The 17,956-nt window shown below is 43.0% G+C and overlaps 1 protein-coding gene across 2 annotated transcripts in view; it reads right to left on the bottom strand.

The window, feature by feature from the left end:
- Window positions 1–17,956, bottom strand: part of ITCH (itchy E3 ubiquitin protein ligase) — an 85,668-nt gene that overhangs the window by 36,276 nt on the left and 31,436 nt on the right. For both annotated transcript variants that reach the window (XM_040330386.1, XM_040330388.1), the window contains exons 2-3: window positions 8,742–8,830; window positions 2,343–2,484 (exon numbers count right to left, since the gene is read on the bottom strand). In XM_040330386.1, the coding sequence (XP_040186320.1) occupies window positions 2,343–2,484; window positions 8,742–8,811 (212 nt within the window). In that variant the 5' untranslated portion in view covers window positions 8,812–8,830. The remainder of the gene's footprint in view (window positions 1–2,342; window positions 2,485–8,741; window positions 8,831–17,956) is intronic.

Genomic DNA, 17,956 nt, shown 5'->3' with positions numbered 1-17,956 from the left:
GCAGAGGGAGCAAATGGCACCTGCTGTGTCTCTTAGTCAATCAGGAGGGAGAGTCCCAGAGAGCCTAAGCTCTTATGCAAGATTGCTGAATCGATACTGGGCTCAGGTAAGGATTAGGGGGACTGTTGAACACAGGTTTTTTTATCTTAATGCATTAACCACTTAAGGACCTTGGCTGTTTTTCAGATTTGGCGTTTACAAGACTAAAACTGTTTTTTTTTTTTTTTTGCTAGAAAATTACTTAAACCCCCAAACATTATATATATATTTTTTCTAACACCCTAGAGAATAAAATGGCGGTCATTGCAATACTTTTCGTCACACCGTATTTGCGCAGCGGTCTTACAAGCGCACTTTTGGAAAAAAATAATTTTTGAATAAAAAAAAAAAGGCAACAGTAAAGTTAGCCCAATTCTTTATATATTGTGAAAGATAATGTTACGCCGAGTAAAATGATACCCAACATGTCACGCTTCAAAATTGCGCCTGCTCGTGGAATGGCGTCAAACTTTTACCCTTAAAAATCTCCATAGGCAACGTTTAAAAAATTCTATACATTGCATCTTTTGAGCTACAGAGGAGGTCTAGGGCTAGACCAACGATCGCGGTGATACCTCACTTATGTGGTTAGAACACCGTTTTCATTAGCGGGCGCTACGTACGTATGCGTTCGCTTCTGCGCGCGAGCTCGTCGGGACGGGGCGCTTTAAAAAAATATTTTTGTTGTTTTCTTATTTAATTTTTATTTTATTACATCTTTACACTGAAAAAAATATAGAAATAAAAAAAAAAATGGATCCCTTTTATTCCTATTACAAGGAATGTAAACATCCCTTGTAATAGAAAAAAGCATGACAGGTCCTCTTAAATATGAGATATGGGGTCAAAAAGACCTCAGATCTCATATTTAGACTTAGATGCAAAAAAAATTTACAAAAGGACTACTAGAAAAAATAGCTTTTTCAGCATGCAATTTCCATAACCAAGCCATGTTAAAGGCACTGAGCCTTTGCATGATTTTCCATAACCTCTATAGTAAATATGCCCTAAAACATTGCACTATACTAAGAATTCAGGAAGGGCACTTTAACACAACTAAATGATAATAGAAGCCTATAGGTGGAACCCCAGTTATCAGCAGAGACACACTGGCACCTGACATAACCAATACTTGATGCTCAAGATTCTACTGGGGCTTCCAACTCTACATGACAATGCAGATCCTATTCCACCATGTATAGTATTTTAAGAGAGACATGGTCATTAAGATACATTCATACTTATGACTAAGTCCCTATAAAGCAGATGGGCGAAATTAGAGCAAATATTAAAAAAACTGAACTCTAGGTATGACTTATTTTTTATTGCATAGTTACATAATAAGTATGCATATCTCATACTTGAGTGATCGCTGTGCGAGCTGCAGAACTGAACAACCAGGTCATGTGCCTAGGGCGTTCCCTTGTGCATAGTAAACACAGAGTGTCGTTCGCTCAGTACTGCTGCCATTTACAGAACACCCTGTATTTTTTCAATGAATACAAGGCGATCACTGATTGCATGAAATGTAGATTGTGACATCACCTTCTTGACATTTCATCTTGTGCACACGGTCCGGAATATCACTGCAATCATTGTAGCCATGACCACTACAGTGCAGCTTTGACAGCGATTGCTCAGGTATGAAATATACATACTTGCATTGGTGCAGGCTGTAACCATGCAATAAAAATCATATCTGAAATCCAGCTTTAAAGGTGGAGTTCACCCGAAAAATTTTTTTTTAACATTCTATTGATGCTCATTTTGTCAAGGGGAATCGGGTAGTTTTTTGAAAATCTAAGCAGTACTTACCGTTTTAGAGAGCAATCTTCTCCGCCGCTTCCGGGTATGGTCTTCGGGACTGGGCGTTCCTATTTGATTGACAGGCTTCCGACGGTCGCATCTATCGCGTCACGAGTAGCCGAAAGAAGCTGAACGTCGGTGCGGCTCTATACGTTGCCTGCGCACCGACGTTCGGCTACTTTCGTAAAATCGTGACGCGATGTATGCGACCGTCGGAAGCCTGTCCATCAAATAGGAACGCCCAGTCCCGCAGCCCATACCCGGAAGCGGCGGAGAAGATCGCCCTCTGAAACGGTAAGTACTGCTTCGATTTTAAAAAAACTACCCGATTCCCCTTGACAAAATGAGCCTCAATCTAATGTTAAAAATTAACTTTTCGGGTGAACCTCCACTTTAAGCTTTGTTGACACTGGTTAACATGTATTTCTATTTGCACTCATTAAAATGCCATTGACCCACCAGTCTACACTCCTTCCTAACTATAGGTTAGCACTTACACAGTGAGATGCTGCTTCCATTTTGGGCTGTGAGTGTTATTTCTGGTTTCGGTTTTCTTGGACTGACCGTCGACTGACACCTCCACGTATGGACTTGGACCAAACCAGTTCTTTCTGCCGTCCTTCAGCTTAGCCGATATGACTGTGGGAGAAAAGCAAGTATTACAAATGGATTGCAACACCATTGGATATAATCAAGAATGCAGATTCTAAGAAGAGACAAACGGAAGCTCAATACAAGCATGATAAGCAAAATATTTCTAGAACTTTTATAGCAATGGACAAGGTGGATGGTACACAAATATTTAATAAACAATAAAAAAAAATATTAATATAACTGGCACCAATTGAGAAAGAACAGAAGGAAAGGAAAGGATATCCAATGTGGATATCACAGATGTTTCCTAAGGTGTCTAAGACATCCTCGTATCAAGATGCCCCATCAGTGTTCTCAGCTTTTCCCACCAAAACCACAAAGTCCCAGTCCTTCCACTGCATGAACGTGGAAAATATTCAGAGAAAAACCACAGCAACAACAAGACCAATTTAAATTCTCACATTGAGGAAACCAGTAGCATAAGTGGTGAGCATCATCTTTTAGTGCAAAATGACCCGTCAGTCAGAGCCAGAGCTTTTAAAGCAAACCTGTCAGAGGAATTGCTGGCTACCCTCAGCTAGTTGCCTGGCTGTCACACTATTCCTCTGGATGTAACACTTCTACCAAACTATAAAAGTATCAACATGAACAATTAGAATTGTTATCTCAGGTTAGACACAAAGGGCCGGATTCATGTAGCTCAGCAGATCTTTAGATCCGCTAGATCTACCTGGTTTACGATCCGCCGGTGCAATTTAGCGAGGCTAGTGCATGATTCATAAAGCACTTACCTCGCAAATTGCACCGTTGGATCGTAACTCCCCCCGGCGGAATGCAAATTCCGTGGCTAGGGGGTGTGTACAATTTAAATCAGGCGCGTTCCCGCGCCGATTTAACTGCGCATGCACCGCCGGCGAAAAAGCCCAGTGCGCATGCTCCAAATGACGTCGCTAGGACGTCATTGTTAGCGGCGGGTACGTCAATTGCGGCCATCGGGATTCCCGATAGACTTACGCAAACGACGTAAAAATGTTGAATCTCGGCGCTGGAACAGCGGCCATACTTAACATTAGCTACCCCTCATATAGCAGGAGTAGCTCTCCGCCGGAAAAAGCGAACGCAAACGACGTTGAAAAAGAGCGACGGGCGGGCGTACGGACGTGAATCGGCGGTTCTCCTCATTTGCATATGCGACGTGTAAAACAAAGCGACGACACCTAGCGGCCGGCGGGAGATTACAGCCTAAGATTCGACTGGTGTAAGTCACTTACACCAGTCGGATCTAAGGGAGATCTATGCGGAACTGATTCTTATGAATCAGTCGCATAGCTCCGACCGTGGGATCTCACAGATCCGACCGTCGGGTCTCACAGATACGACGGCGGATCGGGAGATCCGCCGGCGTATCTATTGATGAATCTGGCCCAAAGTACTTAAACCACAGGATCAGCATTCCAGACAAGCACCTAGGTATTTTATTAAAGCGGAGTTCCAGCCTCTAAAAAAAACAAAAAACAAACACACACACCAAAAAAATTCAAAGTCGGCAGCTACAAATACTGCTGACTTTTAATACAAGGACATTTACCTGTCCAGGGATACCACAGTGTTGGCACCCCTAGCCAATTTGTTAATCGGCGTCGGGTGCCAGTGCCTTGCCGAAAAAAAGGTCCCCCGGTGGATTATGCCCCCCCCATACTGCGCAGGCACGGCGCTTGCCTCAGAAAACTGCCGAACATGTAGAGCTAGACGGCGCCTGCGCACCCTTCCGACATCCAGGTTCATTCCTTACCATCCCCGTGGACATGGAGGATGTTAAAAAAAGAGCCAGGAGGCTGAGCGAGCAAAGCTAGCCATCTGAGCGAAGCAAGGTCGACCGGCCACTTACAGCGAGCTCCACGCAGGCGCCGCATGTTTGGCTATTTTTGGAGCGAAGCACCGCGCCTGCGCAGTATGGGGGGGGGCCCCATAATCCGCTGGGGGGACACTCATCGGCATAACACCGGTATCTTCACAAAGGGAAACCGGAAAAACAATTGGAGCTTCATCTTTTGGGTCACCTGTGCCAACCCAGATTATGATCTTTATATATCCTACTCTCTGAAATCTATTTATACCATCATTGTTTTTGTTCTATGTCATTAAAATGCGAGGTGTAATCCTGCATTAACAGCCTGTCTGTACCCACATTTTATGATTCTTTTCGCATGGCTTCCCTCAAAACACAACGCAGACTTCCAGTGGAACAACAGATGGGGAATGGAACCAGATTCAACCTATTACTAATTAGAAGTTCTCACATAATCTTTGCTACGCTAACTTTTTTTCACATAGTGGAGACAGCATAAAAAAAACTGACTGCCAATTATCTTTTTTCTATCCCTAAAGAGGTTATGTATGCATTTCTTTAGGGAGAAACAAAGACTATCCATTTTTGTGAACTGTGTAAAGTCATGATTTGGAGCTTACACAGTGCTGAAGACACCTTTTCCTATTCCATATGACAATGTTGGCACACCGATCATCTGCCAAACGCCAAGGATATCATATGGTGGGGGGGGGGGTGAGTCATATGCTACCCTATATACCCTGTAGTACCAGGATTTTTTCTTTGCTACTGGCAGGCAAGCACAGGGTCGGGGGGTGTAAGGACGGAGTTTATGAGCTGCTGATGGGGGAGCAAATGTGTTGATTTGTCAGGAATGAGCAAGACACATGTACTTAAAGTAACAGTTGGTTGAAGTAAAAAAAAAAAGACAAGCAGCCTACGAAAATAAAAAAAAGAAGATGGGGGGGGGGGGGGGGGGTGTTGACTCCAACAAGCCTGAAAGTTTCAGCTGTTGGAAGATTCATCTGGAGGTCGCAGCTTCCAAAGCAATAAAAGTGAAGACTCAGTGTATAGTAATTTCAACAAAATGCTTCTATTGTGTACAGTATGCATGTATTTTTTGCTTAGCTTCAGCCACTACATTTGCCTATTTCCTGAACCTGGCATATATGGCATCTCTTTCATTGCTTCATGTGAAGCATGCAGCCCTGTGAATACAATTCCCATGCTTTGTTGTAGCTACAGTGCATCTGGAAGGTATTCACAGTGCTTCACTTTTTCCACATTGTATGTTACAGCCTTATTCCAAAATGGATTACATTTTCCTCAAAGTTCTACAAACAATCCCCATAATGACAACTATGAAAAACACATGTACACAAGTATACACAGCCTTTGTTGAAGCACCTTTGGCACCAATTACAGCCTAAAGTCCTTTTGAGTAAGGTGTGCCAAGCTTGTAGCATCAAATTTTGGGCGGTTTCAGTGTCTCTCCAGAGATGCTTATTCGGGTTCAAGTCTGGGCTCTGGCTGGACCACTTAAGGACATTCACAGAGTTGTCTTGTCTGTGTGCTTCGGGTCATGTTTTTTTTTTTGTACCCTTCCCCAGATCTGCTCCTCGATATGATTGTATCTTGGAGGTCTACAGACAATTCCTTGGACTTCATGGCTTAGTTTGTGCTCCGACATGCACGGTTTACTGTGGGATCTTATATAGACAGGTGTGTGACTTTCCAAATCATGTCCAAGCAACTAAATCTACCACAGCTGTACTCCAATCCAGTTGTAGAAACATCTCAAGGATGATCAGTGGAAACAGGATGCACCTAAGCTCAATTTTGAGTGCCATGGCAAAGGCTGTGAATACCTATGTACATGTGATTTTTGTTTCTTATTTTTAAAAAATTTGCAAAGATTTCAAACAAACTTCTTTCACGTTGTGATTATGGCAGGGTTTGACAAATTTGCTTGGAATCTAGGAGCAGCTAAAAAAGTTAGGAGCCATAAAACGCAACCCCGTCCCGACGAGCGTGCGCGCAGAAGCGACTACATACGTGAGCAGCGCCCGCATATGTAAACTGTGTTCAAACCACACATGTGAGGTATCGCCGCGATTGGTAGAGCGAGAGCAATAATTCTAGCCCTAGACCTCCTCTGTAACTCAAAACATGCAACCTGTAGATTTTTTTTAAACGTCGCCTATGAAGATTTTAAAGGGTAAAAGTTTGTCGGCATTCCACGAGCGGACGCAATTTTGAAGCGTGACATGGTGGGTATGAATGTACTCGGCGTAACATTATCTTTCATAATATAAAAAAAAAAAAATGGAGATAACTTTACTGTTGTCTTATTTTTTTAATTAAAAAAAGTGTAATTTTTTCCCAAAAAAAGTGCGCTTGTAAGACCGCTGCGCAAATACGGCGTGACAGAAAGTATTGCAACGATCGCCATTTTATTCTCTAGGGTGTTAGGATAAAAAATATATATAATGTTTGGGGGTTCTAATTAGAGGGAAGAAGATGGCAGTGAAAAATTACATTAGAATTGCTGTTTAACTTGTAATACCAACGGCCACCACCAGATGGCGCCAGCTCACACATCTGGTGGTAATAACTTTTAATACCAACGGCTCACCACCAGATGGCCCACCTTCCAAGCCAAGTCGCCAGGACACCATTTCTAGTCGCCATGGCGACCTGGCGCCCGGGATTTGTCGAGCCCTGGATTATGGGGTATGATTTGTAGAATTTTAAGGGAAAATAATGAATTGAATCCATTTTGGAAAAAGGCTGTAATGTGGAAAAAGTGTCACGCTGTTAATACTTTCCGTAAGCACCGTAGAAATTATAAAAAAAACATACGAGGGGGGGATGGGTATGTTCTCTCCAAGGACACTTCTTCCTGAACAGAGATGGAGTTTTTGTATAACTGGCACACAGGTCTCTCTAAAGGCAGGGTTACAGCTGCCATCGCTGCTCAACATATGTATTGTTCAGATATACAAAAGGTAGTTTTAATCAACAAGCACTCTGTAGTGGGCAACACAGCACTGCATATTGAAATATTATTTTGTGTCACCACAATCAGGAATCCAGAGAAACTGATAAAAATGTAAGTTTGCATTTTGATGAGCCCCTTTGATTAAACAGCTATGTTTAAAAACATGCAAATTAAAAGGCCCAATATAGACATACAAAATCTACTTTTAGGGCACATATACACAGGTGGCCACTGGCATTGGGACTCTGCACAGACTTGGATTCCTGCTGGCAGAGTAAAATCCTCTTGCGCAGTGTTTGTAAATAGCAGCAGTGTAGTTACCCATTAGTTGGTAGGCACTGCTGCTGTACACATGTAATGTCTCAAATGAGCCATTACATGCAGTCAGGGACTCTGACCAGCCCTTAACGCAGGCAATGTACAGGGACAGCATTTCCGGCTGCACACAAACTGGCTGCAGCTAATTACAGTTTCTACATGCCATAGCACAGTGCTGCTGTGTCTATAGGTAGCCTATCTGCCCTCATTCCCTAGTGTGAATGAGGCCTTAAGCAGGCCATACATGGTGCAAACTTCATGCCTAGTTAGCTAGTAGGCCAAAAAAAGACTGAACAGAGTCCCCCCTCCACACAATAGATGGGGGGAATCCTCCCCACTGTGTCATTGTATTCTGACAGCAGAGTCGTCAGCTGAACTTCTCAGCTGTCAAAATACACCGATCGGCACTGTGATCTATAGGCTGCAGTGCTGATCCAACTAAAGTTTTCCAGCAGCCCATTTGTGAGCAGTTGATCCGAAGATCCACTGCTGACAAACCGGACTGGGCTTAGATTGATGGAAACTCAACCAGTCCCTGCTGAACTGGCCAAATATCGATTCATCCATGGCCAGTCTCCTTTTGCAGGTTGCTTGCCATTTTATTAAAGTGGTTGTAAACCGCATAAAAACATTTTTTTTTTTCAAACCTGCAAGGCAAAAGGCATAATCAGCTAGTATGCACCGCATACTGGCTGATTATGAAATACTTACCTCGGAATGAGGTGAAGAACACTTACCTGGTCCACGCCGAGCGAGATGTCATCTTGCTCCGGCGTGTCTTCCAGGTATCGCCGCTAAAGCGCTGTGATTGGCTGGAGCGGCGATGACGTCACTCCCGCACGTGTGATTTAAATTCAAATTCAGCAAGGTCCGGCGGCTGCCGGTCCTTTTGCCGTGGATTCCCCCCTGCGCATGCGCCGCTGCAATCAGTGGCGCATTGTGAGGGGAATATCTCCTAAACCGTACAGGTTTAAGAGATATTCTTTATACCTACAGGTAAGCCTTATTATAGGCTTACCTGTAGGTAAAAGTGAAAAAAGTGGGTTTACAACCACTTTAAGGTGAAAGAGTTGCTTTAAGAGCAGTCTACTTATGATAAACGCTGGGAGAAAACAGTGTGGAAATGCAATTACAGCAAACATTAAAAACACTAACCTGTAACCTGAAGCTGTGATTTCATGGTGACGCCATTTACTGCAGCTGGTTTTGGGACACCACCATCCATTTCCCCTTTTCAAATATGTCTGTAGGAGCAACAAAATAAAAATCACATGTTTAAAAACAAGCATGTTACAGCAGTTTTAGAACAATCTGATGAAACTTTACAGTCACAGTTACAGTAGGATGAATAAAAAAGATAAAGGTCAGTCCACCCATACAGATATTTTAGTTTTTAATAGATGCTGGCCTCCGGATTCTTATAGCTTTCTTTTCCTTTCTCTGGTGATGAGTTTTTTTTATAAGAGTTCCACATATAAAAAGGGGTTTGACTCCGCTTGTTGAACCCGTCATAAATGGGAATGCCTTTAAGTACGCTAGTATCAGAATACTAGTTGGTGCAGTCTCCAAAAAAAAAGAAAAAGAAAAAAAGAAACAAGCGATCAGACGCATGACTAATTCTGCCAACTTGAACCCCCCGGGTATACAGCAAAGAACACAGATGAACTTCATATAAAAAGGAGTGGTTCTACCTCCTAAAGGATTTGTGTTTCTATCCATCCAGTCATGAGATTCACAAAGCTCTGTCTGCCTAGGAAACAAGACCACATTTGTTTTTTGCTGCTGTTATTCCACAAATAACAGGTCTTGTCCCTCTCCCACCCTGTGACTGGACAGTGAAATGAGAAGCATTAGTCCAATGAGCTCATCTCTGACACTGCTTTCTCCACCTATCAGCACGATCCCTGTAAGCACATCAGCACTAAAGCCCAACTGATTTGCTCTTTGTGCTCTTATGCCCATCTGAGCCCTGCTGTATATGCGATTGCATGTGGTCAATAACAGAGCAAATTCATGTACTTACACAAATGCATCTAAAAAAATGACGGACTAACTATATATTAAAATATGATATCTTTATTAATTTACCATAAAATGTGTGCAAGCAGAGGTAAAAAAACATGGCAATACCCAAAAATAAACCCTACGGAAGACCTGAGGATGCATTATCTGCATTAGGATAAGAAAAAAATTAAAATAAATATTTACTCGAGACCTGTATGGATCCAGCGCTGTGCCTCTCTGCAGCATTGACTTTCTCTGTTCCTGGTCTCACAGAACAGAAGCAGGAGTCATTGTCTCCTGCTTCGGTCAATCAAGTCCAGTGTTAAGGGAGAATGGCAGGGGCCAAGCCATCTATGGATACGCATCATGGCTCATGAGCAAGCTCACACATGTTCCCCCATTGTAAGTGGCTTGCTATGGGGGCAGAGAGAGACACTTACCTGTCCTACTCGCCCGCAATGTCAGCGCCCCCCCCCCCCCCCCCTGAGGCCAATCCCTGGATCCTAGTAGTCCCCGGCGCCGCCATCCTCAGTAAGGGAAACAGTCAGTAAAGCCGTGCGGCTTCACTGTCCGTTTGTGAATGGGCTCTCTGGGGTACACACAGTTCCCAGAAGGCAGCGCGCCCCATTCACCAGAAGACACCACGACTAGGATGGAGGAAGATGATCCACTGCGGACAATGAAGAGGCAGATTACAGACTTCCACATAGCAACCGCTATTTCTGGTAAGTATTAAAAACAAAACAAAAAACTTTTTTTTTAGGATTTTTGGGCAGACTCTGTTCTCATCAGCAAGGGATCTGTGAGCCAATACCTTGTGCTGTTTGCAGCACAGCAGGTGGATGACATATCTATATCCACTCAGTTAATGCAGAGCGGTCACAGACTCTGCTCTACTGGCGGGCAGAAGTAAACTGACCCCACTGTCCTTCACTCCAGTTCACCCAAGCGGAAGAGGACAAAGTCCTCTCACATTTTTTTTTAGTGGACCCAACTGGACCTGGAGGAAGGCTGGTAATAAAACAGACACACGAGTTAGTTTACACCCGACTGTCCACAGAGATGCATGGATCTGCCTGAAAAACTAACAGCCCATGTGAAAGGGGCCCAAATCCTTATACACTAGAGGCAAGAAGCAATTAAAACCACCAACCTTTGCCATTGGTGCGTACTAGCATTTGATATAGGTTTCAAAGGTCTTGTTTACAGCATGTAAGCACAGAATACATTTAATTACCTGGAGCAAAGACCAATCGTGTGCAGGCACTAAACTGTAAATATAACAGTGTCAATAAGGTGTCAACACATAACCCATCAGTGAAACCAGCATGATACAACAGATCTCTTGTATACAGTATAATCTGTGACACGCTGACTGGTGGGATATTGAGCATATACAGCGGTAGCAAAATTCTCAAATGTGTGTACTGGATACACAACAAGCTTCAACCCCCTTCATGTTTTATGCTTTCTGTGAATGGTTTTGAGACTTTGTGTACATGTACAGTTTATGACTGTAGCACCTGATCACTACCAGAAATTGTTCTCCGATGGTGGTTTGTGTCTCCTAAGCTTACAATAAATATAAATGCAAACATGCGCTCAGTTCACACTGTTCACAAAGTCGAATGACTTTGCCTGCGACTTTCTTCCGACTTGGATGCCATTTAGGAGCCAGTACAAGGGCTGAAATCGCACCCAAGTCAGACCAAATTAGTGCAGGAACCTTTTCTAAAGTCAAAGCAACTTGTGTAGCATCAGCTAAGATGGCTCTCATAGGGAAACATTGAACCTGACATGTAATGCGAATTGGGGGTCCCACAAGTCGGCTACCATGTGACAGCAGTGTGAACAGAGCATAAAGATAACATTTTAGTGACTTTGGAAAAAAAAAAAAAAAAAAAAAACCACACAGCACAGGAGATTTACAGCAAGTCCAACCATTTGAAAAGGAGGACAAAAAATAAATAAAAATAAAATAAAAAACAAACTTGCCATGAATAAATATTGACTGTGCTGCCACCTGCACCGTATGCATATTGATGGAGTGGATGAGTCACTGGCATATTACCGGGCACAAGTCACATTGGCAGAACCTATGAACTGTTGAACTGTGTAAACCCAGATTAATCTACACCACAGAGTAGCTTAAGGCTACAGTGCTCACTAAAGAACCACAAATGTGTATTAACAAAAACAAATAAAAAAAAATTATAATATAAATATATATATATATAAATATATATATATATATATATATATATATATATATATATATATATATATATAAAAGACTTCAAAATGGAATACCCAGACCAGCACAGACATTGGGCATTTCTACCCATTCAAGGCAAAGTTATGTGTCCTCTTTTTAGATCGCAGCTCTGCCGCCGTACCTTACCTGGCTTTGGTTCGAATCCATAAAGATTTTGCGTCGTAAGTTACGGTGGCGTAGTGTATCTCAATCGGCGCGGAATTCAGTTGGGTGGGTAGGGGGCGTGTTTCATTTAAATGAAGCACGCCCCCGCGCCGAACGAACTGCGCATGTGCCTTCCCTAAATTTCCCGCCGTGCATTGCGCGAAATGACGTCATTGTTTAGACTTGGACGTAAATTACGTCCATCCCGCGATTCACGGACGACTTACGCAAACAAAAAAAAAAATTCAAATTAAACGCGGGAACGACGGCCATACTTAACATGGCAAGTCTAACTATACGCCGCAAAACAGCAGCTTTAACTATACGCCGGAAAAAGCCGACTAGAGACAACGTAAGAGAATGCGACGGCCGCGAGTACGTTTCTGGATCGTCGGAAAACGACGAGAACTCCACCCAGCGGACGCCGAAGTATTGCATCTTAGATCCGAAGGCGTACGAAGCCGTACGCCTGTCGGATCTAACCCAGATGCCGTCGTATCTTGTTTTGAGGATTTAAAACAAAGATACGACGCAGGAAATTTGAAAGTACGCCGGCGTATCAGTAGATACGCCGGCGTACTCTTTCTGTGGATCTGCCCCCAGATATTTACCGACTATGGAAGATTATAAAAACTTCAATGCATTTTGTGGCACCACAGTGGCCACTTCCTCCTTATGGTCTATAAAACACTTAAAGTGGCAGTAAACTGCCGTTCCTTCAGAGCGTATGTGCGGGTGACGCAGCTTCACAAGTAAATATCTCCTAAACGTTTAAGTGATATTTACTGAACCTATAGGCAAAAAATCTTCCACTGGCAGAAAGTCCCGGTGCGATCATGGAAACCTTGCGATTCAGTGCTGGTTCCCGCATTACACCTGAATTGCACAATAGTGCGCACTGGAATCTGTGAACTGCTAGTGGTGTTGATGTTAAGTTAATGACCCCCCCCAGATCGAGTGAACATTTTAGGTGTGTTTTTGTAGTTGGAGAGCATATATGCAAAGACAGCAACATGGGAGGTTAAAACGCATCTTTCCAGCAGAGACAAAATGGTTCTGGCTAGAATTGTGCTTCAATATGTAGGCGTGAAAATATTTTTCGCTTTGCCGAGGTTGGCTTTTACAGAATCATCTGCCCATTGACGGAGAGAAGTACGGTACATTATATAATGCACAGATATAACCCAATTTCTGAAAATGAGATATATTTTCCTTTGGTGGACCCAAGTATGCCACATCAGGTCCTTCTGAATTTCAAAGCCTGACTCAAAAATCAAAATTTTTACTCATCACCCATTTCCGCCCTCTTTAACGCGTTCCGCCCGGTATTATGCTTTACTTATCTGGTAAAGCCGATTATACTCACCTGTGTCGTTCCCAGGTTCCTTGCTGACGTTGAGTGAAGGGTACTAGTCCAGGGTTGCATGTTAACCCTTGGCGGGCAGTACCCTTCTCGGTCCAACATAATCCCTCTGCTGACAACAATTTTCCATGACTCCCAGGCAGTTGCACAGACACCCAAAGGAAGGACCCCCTGCAGGAAGTAAACAGAGCCGAGAAGGACCCGACTATGGAACCTGAACCATGGCCACATGCCTTCAACATGGGGGGGATGGGTGCTTTGGGACAGGAGTGGCTTGATCTCTCCCCCCTTTCCCCCCCACCCTTTTCCTGACTTGCCAGGCTGCATGCTCGGATAAGGGTCTGGTATAGATTTTGGGGGGAGGCACGCCTTTTTGTTTTTAATTTTGACATGGGGTTCCCATAAAAAAAATTAAAAAAAAACGGGGATTCGTGAGCGAACCAAACAGGGGGGTTTTCAGCCTATCTCCATTAGGCAGCAAGTAAACATGTACTTTTGGCAATGTATAGTGTACACACACACACACACACACACACACAGGATTTAAAGTGGAGTTCCAACCACAATTAGCATTTTTTAAATGTATGTCCTTTCATCCTGCGTTTTCATAATATAAATCTGGTCACTTACTATTTTACAATCCGCCGCCGATCCGCATAGATATTCAAAAAAGATAGTTTATAAAACTATATCTACACCGTTGTCATTTTGCTTGTGGGCAATGTGAAGCCTACAGGCACTTACTTCCTGGAAGTCTTGGATGGGGAGTGATAATTGGACAGCGCACTGCATCCTGGGAAATGATGACACACATTTCCCAGGAGCATTAGAGGGAGATGATGTCAGAATCCTAGGTGGATTCAAAGGCAGATTTTGTGGGACTGCATAGCAACAGGCATTTCCAGATGAGTAAAAAAAAAAAAAAATCCTTTTTTTTTCTTTTTTAGTTGTAAGCTAGAGTTTAAAGCAAAATTGTTTTTTTGATGGAACCTCCACTTTAAAGATCCTGCAAGTACAGAAGTATACCCGATGATCTATTAGAAATGCACAAAGTAGTCCCATTGTGGACCGACATCACATTTTGTGGACTGAATGGTGTCAGCCCTGCTCAGTCATCAAACACTCCCACTCTTCTGTTCCCTACAACATAAAGACTAATTGCTCTGTGGTCCAAGATGGAAAGGCTAAAGATGTGCCTTCAGATAACATAGGAGTGCACACATGACAGCTCTGAATTTCTCACATAAAGAATTACATTTTCTGCTTATTGAACAGATATACCAAAACATGTTCAATGGTATATTTAACAGATCAAATGTTTGAAAATAAGAGAGGCTCACTGCTAGGGTTTAGGTAAAATTCAATAATAGAAAACGTGAGTTCCGAGACCACTACATAATATGATTACTTGTTCCAGATACATGCACAGAGCCAGAGGACAAGTTGCTGGGTAGCAGTATGACCGCGCCAATTATTAGAGCTCTGACACAGTTACCTGGGATAAGTATGCTGGCAATGTCACGTGGCGGCTTAGTATTCCTACTACATGAATCAGAGGCTGAAGTGTGCCATGTAACATGTGATTATTGGGAGAAAATGCGCACATTCTAAAGGCGTGTCCATTATCAGCTTTCTACAGCTCTTTCCAATTAAATACTGTAATGCAGTCCAATCTCCCATACCACCGCTTTCGGGCACAACAGTGAAGGCATGTGAGCAGACAATATGTGGGGGTGCTGATGCCAGTATGAGAACATAGCCAAATAAAGTGTACCTGTATAGGGACCGAGGGGGAAAAACTGCAAGTTAGACTTTACATTTTATTTATTTTTTTACAAAAAAATTATCAGTAATCCTTAAAGCGGAACGTCACTCTTTCAATCCCACCCCCCCACGCGCTCAGTGAGCTGAAGAAAGCAATCCGCCAATGCCAGAAGTTAACCATAGAGTAAAGGGCCAGAGGATCCCTGGCAGTCTCTATGACTCTCGGAGGCCAGGGCGCGACGTTATGGCATCAAATCCAGGCAGAAGCAAACAGTGTCAGGGACTTGGCAGGAAAGCCTAAGATTATTCATTTTTTTTTTTATCTTAGGCTTTTCAGTCTGGAAGAGAGAGGTGAGGACTTATAGATCCCACATCTCTCCATAAAGAGGACCTGTCACACACTATTCCTATTACAAGGGATGTTTACATTCCCTGTAATAGGAATAAAAGTGATAAAATGTAAAAAAAAAAAAAAAAGGAAAGTAAGAATATTAGAGCAACTTACACTAATACAGCTGAACACAGGGCGCTTAAAAAAAAAAAAGTTTCCCTAAATGGCTTCCTTTACCTTAGTGCAGTCCTCCTTCACTTACCTCATCCTTCCATTTTGCTTTAAATGTAGTCATTTCTTCTGAGAAATCCTCACTTCCTGTTCTTCTGTCTGTAACTCCACACAGTAATGCAAGGCTTTCTCCCTGGTGCGGAGAAAGCCTCTTGATGGGGGAGGGGGCGAGCAGGAGTGTCAGAACGCGCTCTACTTTGCAGATAGAGAAAGGAGCTGTGTGTTAGTAGGCGTCCTGACACTCCTGCTCGCCCCCTCAAGAGGCTTTTTCCACACCAGGGAGAAAGCCTCACATCATTGTGTGGAGTTACAGACAGAAGAACAGGAAGTGAGGATTTCTCAGAAGAAATAAGGACATTTATAAGCAAAATGGAAGGATGAGGTAAGTGAAGGAGGACTGCACTAAGGTAAAGGAAGCCATTTAGGGATTTTTATTTTTTTTACCTTTACAGCCCCTTTAAAAGTATACACACACACACACACACACACACTAAATATATATATATATATATATATATATATTTTTTATTTAGCGCCCTTTGTTCAGCTTTATTAGTGTAAGTTTGACATATTACAGGTTTTCTTTTATTACTCAGTAGTGTCTGTAGGTAATGGCAAGGTTTTATATAGCTGTGCTCATGTGTCTGCTGTAGTTGAGGTCAACTTTAAGATAAGATATTAGGAAGGCAATGGGGAGGTTGTAGCTCAAAACTCCAATGAGAAATGACCTGCATGGTGACCAGCCAATAGCAGGAGGAGAAGGAAAATCTCCGCCCTTTGGTTACATGCTTCCCTTGTACCTGGCTATCTCACAGCATAGAACAGTACAATGTATGAGGCAAAGTCCAGTAAAAACTTTTCCGAGAAGATTTTAAGCTGCTCATGACCAACATTAGTATTTATTTAGTCACTGACAGTTGAGATCACAAGTTCAAAGATGTGCATTCTCCCGGATCTAATCCTTATATTTGTCTTAATTATACATAATTCTACTTCAATAAAGCACATAAAATTAGTATAATAAGAGGTAAAATATGCAAAACATTTATTTGCTTGTACCCAGCTATCTTTAACCTTTGCAGCAAGAATGCCCTCTGCAGTTTTTCAGCTCGTAAACAGGTCATATAAAAATGCAATTGGTGAATGTGCCAGCCTGCATAGAAACCTCACCTAGTCGGAATGCCCTCTCGCTGAAATGTTTTGTCATTTAGTCTAACAGGCCAGGTATGCCGGATTATTTTGAAATGGATACTGGAGGAATGTTGACAAAACACAAGAGTGAATCACATGTGCAGTACTTCCTAATGGCACATAATAGTGCGTGTTCCAGCACAGTACCGGCCCTAGCAAATTGCCTTTAAGGTTGTTACAATAAAGGAAAGACTCTCAGATTAATGTTGTGTTGGATACTTGTTTGCTTACACTGTCAACTTGCCCACGTAGGGCAAGAGCCGGTTCACACTGGGGCAACACGACTTTCACAGGCAACTTGGAGACGACTTGAGCGCGAACAGCAGCGCGACTTACAACGCGACTTAATTCGCCTCCAGGACAGACAAAGCCAGTGGCCAATCAAATAATAATCTGCTCTGTGGGAGGGGTTTGCCCTTAAAAACTATTTTCACTTCCTGGAAAGTCGCTTCAGTCAAGACAGTGATCAGACTTTGGAGGCGACTTCCATTGAAATCAATGGGTACAAGTCGCCTAGAAGTCGGATTGAAGTAGTACAGGAACCTTTTCTGAAGTCGGAGTGACTTCAGTAGTGTACATTAAGACGGCGCCCATTCACTTCCATTGAATTTCTAATGTCACGCGACTTGGGGCGACATCAAGTCTGATCTCAAGTCGCCCCTGTGTGGACCGGCTCAATGGACAGTGTTTTTGCAAACAAAATCCCCTGTCCACCTTTATACTCCCTTTCCTCTGCTCGCTTGTTGCTTCTTCATCCTTTGCATTTGGCACCAAAAATCAGCTGTGTTAGCAACCCAGGGGGATGTCACTTCCTAGGTCAAATTGTCTGCCAGGCCTGGGCACGGTCACTGGGGAGCAGGTCACATGCTCCCTTATATCTGGAAGTGCCAGTTTGCTGTGCAAGAAAGAGCTGCAAGGGAGCAAAAAGGAAAAATTAGTCTAAAGCACGGGTCTTCAAACTACGGCCCTACAGTTGTGCGGGAACTACAATTCTCATCATGCCTAGTCATGTCTGTGATTGTCAGAGTTTTTCATTGCCTCATGGGATGTGTAGTTCCGCAACAGCT

This window comes from Rana temporaria, chromosome 12, assembly GCF_905171775.1.
Source record: "Rana temporaria chromosome 12, aRanTem1.1, whole genome shotgun sequence".
NCBI lineage: Eukaryota > Metazoa > Chordata > Amphibia > Anura > Ranidae > Rana > Rana temporaria.
This window is presented reverse-complemented; position numbering and strand designations above follow the sequence as displayed.